General features: G+C 45.9%; 1 protein-coding gene across 1 annotated transcript in view; it reads left to right on the forward strand.

Moving 5' to 3' along the window:
• Window positions 1–3,708, forward strand: part of Col4a4 (collagen type IV alpha 4 chain) — a 160,733-nt gene that overhangs the window by 136,514 nt on the left and 20,511 nt on the right. The window contains exon 41 of the mRNA XM_023723057.1: window positions 1,444–1,569. Coding sequence (XP_023578825.1) covers window positions 1,444–1,569 — 126 coding nt within the window. The remainder of the gene's footprint in view (window positions 1–1,443; window positions 1,570–3,708) is intronic.

Raw genomic sequence — 3,708 nt, forward strand, 5'->3', positions numbered from 1 at the left:
GTTTTGCCAGCTTGTGATTAAGATTTTAATTTTCTCTATATCTCTTTGACTCTGTTTCATGAGATCTATTTCTTTCCTGTATTGCTCATTCATGGAATCTGTCATTTTTCTAATCTCCATTTTTTTAATCAATGTCTTCTTTAGAAGAGGTTATAAATTCTTTAACTGCAGTGTTTTTTTTTTCAGATTGGGTTTCCTCCCTGTGTTTCTGTCATTGCTTCTTTACTTCAGATGCTATGAGTTCTGAAAATTCTTTTTTTATTTCAGAAAAGAATTGTGCTCTGAGTTCCTCTATAACTTTCTGCTGTTGCTTATTCACTATCAACACTATTAATTCATGCTTTTGAGCCAAGCTAGTGTCCTCTGCACTTGTTCTGGGTGGGCATTGGGTTTCCTCCATACGTTTCTGCATTTGATTCTTTACTATGGATGTTATTAATTCAGGGATTTCTTTTTTTATTTCCAATCTGAGTTCCTCTATACCTTTCTGCTGCTGTTTATTTCAGAAGCCGTTGATTCATTGCTTTCAGCTGTGTGATTTCCAATTTGTTCTGTGTTAGTGTCCTCTGTACTTGTTACGGGTGGGCTCGGGTTCTGAGTTGCATTTTATTCCTTCTCATCATTTTGTGCAGCACTGTCTTCTAACCTTTGTTGTAGATCTTTGTTGCACTTATAACCTTAGCATGTACTGAAGTTCAGGTGCAGATCTACAAAGTTTGGATTTATCCAGCTGTGCCTGGCTTGGGTTTGGCTGCTGTGCTCATCTCCTTCCTGCTACTGGACTTGGGGTGAACCTGTTGTGCCCCTCCTGCAAGATTTTCTGCTCATGGAGTAGCTGAGTGGTTCTGTCCTCTACACTCTCTGCAGGGATTGCAGCTGCAGGATTTCACTCCAGGCCTGTATGCCAGGCCTGAACTGAGCCTGGATAGGACAAGGTGGAGTAGTGGGGAGAGGTAGCTCTCCCACACACTCTCCGCGCCTGGGCTAGGACTGGATCTGTGGGTTCCCTGAACGTGGTGGAAATTCCTACTGGGTGGGCTGGGTGGGGGAGGTGCTGCAGAGTGGTGGGGGGTGTCCCAAGGGGGTGGAAGAGGGTCTCATCCATGCTGCACCTGAGGTGGGACCAATAGTAGGTGCCGCCAGCTCAGGGTACCTGGGAGCTCCCCCACACACTCAGTGGGCCAGGGCTGACTGGCTGTTTTGTACTTCTAACACTCCCTTCACATTTTCCTGTTAGAGTCATTCCGTTAGTCAACACGTGCTTCTTTGGAGCTGTTCCTGCAGCCCCACATTGAGTAAGACAAGTTCTTTCCCCCCAGGAATTCAGACTTATTATTGAGCATTCTTCCGTACACTTGAGTATAGAGTCAGAGGTGTACTCTTAGCTGGAAGAGGCAGAAGGAGCGGATGAATCTGTCATGTACATGCCCATTCCAATTTCAGGTGAACCTGGGCCACCTGCAGACATGGACGCCTGTCCTCGGATCCCCGGGCTTCCTGGGGTGCCAGGCCCACGAGGACCAGAAGGAGCCATGGGACCCCCAGGAGAGCAAGGGCCCCCGGGACCAGGTATAAACATTACTTTGTTCATTGTTTGCATCATATGTTGCTGAATCTATTTAGTTTCCTTCTTTTACCTTAAAAATGAAGAGAGATCCGAATGTTAATCATACACTATCTAGATGTACAGAGCCCTTCTGTGGCTATGTTGGACTTTTTCACGTGTCTTTAGCTTTGGCCAGCTTTTGGGCCAGAGCTCCTCCAACCTCTTTGCACCAGAAGAGATGCCCTATTAATAGACTCTAAGAGCTGCTGACTCCTTTGAATTAAAAGCTACTGAATGAGGATTCAGTGCAGCAGAAAGAGAGCCTATGAGCAGGGGGAGGGGATGAGTCACTTAGACAGGGGTTATGGAAAAGGAGTATGCTCCTCCGTCTCGGCATTATTCACTTCATCAGTCCGAGCACTGTCCAGTCAGTGTCATGGCAACCAGATCATCATTAGCTTTGAAGCCAGATTCTTATAAAAGTTTATTTTCTGAGTGGCTCATTGTCTCTTGACGAAGCCTACCATAGTGGTAGGCTTACTGTAGGGTAATTTACAAAAAGATCTTCAACGCTGCACCTGGGGATGTGGGAAGCATCGGTGTCTTCAGACTTGCTGGCAGTGTGTATGAATCCAGAAATCTGGGTGCAACTTCCCAGAAGAGGAGGCAATAACTGGTCCCTCTCCCATTTTCCCCACTGTTTTGCTTTGCTGTGATTTAATTTCATTTGGCTTAGGTCTAAAGGAATTGGAAGCAGAAGTGAATGCCGCAGTACTGTACTCATTTTCCTCATAGTTCCCCTGAATCAAGAAGCTAAGTAACCAAGAGTCTTGACCCCAAGTTGCGAGTTCTGGGGTAGAGACCAAGATAGCCCTGGAGGTTTCCTCAAACTAGCCTGGGGCTTGTATTTGTTGCATTGTGTCTGTGTTTGTGCATAATGTTAATTGTGTCCCCTGCAGCGGCTTCCTTTAACAGCCCAGGAGCTATGAGACTAGGACCAGTGATAACTTACACTTTCTTTCTTTGGCACTTGTTGCATGGATAACATCTGTCTTTTGGTGGAAGTGGCCATTCAAACTCATTTTAAAACCAAGATGTAGGGCTGACCACATAGCTCAGCAGACTACAGCACCTGCTTAGGCAGGCACAGGGGCTGGGGTTTGATCCCTGCTGTGCCATGCCTATCCCCAGGGGCAAGCTGAGACCACAGTTGAGACTGGACATGGTGGTGCATACCTATAATCCCAGCACTTGGGAGGCTGAAAACAGGAGGGTCTCTATGAGCCTGATCTGTGTAGTGAGACCCTGTACTAAATACATTTTAAAACAAAAACAAAAACCAAGATGTAGTACCGTATTCATACAGGGAGAAAAACTGATCTCGGGTGAGTGACCTCCAAATGATACAGGGAACCTCCAAATGACATAGGGAAAAATGATCTCCTGACCTGACCTGCATGAGTTCGTGTTCTCTAAAACCGAAGAATGAATTTTAGGAACAAACAGAGGTTATGAGCAGAATATATTTATTAAGGGAAAGGAAGCTCCTGTCTGAGAGAGGGACAGGAGGGCGGCCCAAGCGGGTAGTTCCCTGGGAAGCTGTCTCTTCCAGGGATTTTTATAGTGTAAAACCATGAGGGGCTAAGGTGGAGAGAATGGGAACTCACTTAGGTGGACAAGAGGTGGGACAAAACTATGGTCAACCAATGGGATTACAAGCACGATTGCTCAGGTAAAATCGATTAGACACAGGACCAAATGGGGTAGCGAGTCACATAACAAGTGAGCATGAATGTAAATCAGGATGTTATCTGGTGTCTTCAGACAATGATTCTTCCTGAGTAATGAGCAATCCTGGATGCCAGTCTTTAGGGAGGTTAACATTTGTTTGCTCTTTAGGTCTGGCTCACAGCAGGAGCATCCATCCATCCCACAGTTGTAAAGTGCATGGTTTTTGTTGTCTCCTTTGAGGGTCTGACTGCCTATAATATTTCTATCTAACACAGCTGCCTGCAACAGTAAGATATCCCACACTTTTCCAGCACACTGGGAGGCTCAGGCAGGAAGAGGAGAAGTTTGAACCAAGCTTGGGAAGTTTAACAGCTTCATAAGATCCTGTCAGCAGAGAGAGAGAGAGGGAGAGAGAGAGAGAGAGAGAGAGA

Source organism: Octodon degus, unplaced genomic scaffold (assembly GCF_000260255.1).
Source record: "Octodon degus isolate 3935 unplaced genomic scaffold, OctDeg1.0 scaffold00096, whole genome shotgun sequence".
Lineage (NCBI taxonomy): Eukaryota > Metazoa > Chordata > Mammalia > Rodentia > Octodontidae > Octodon > Octodon degus.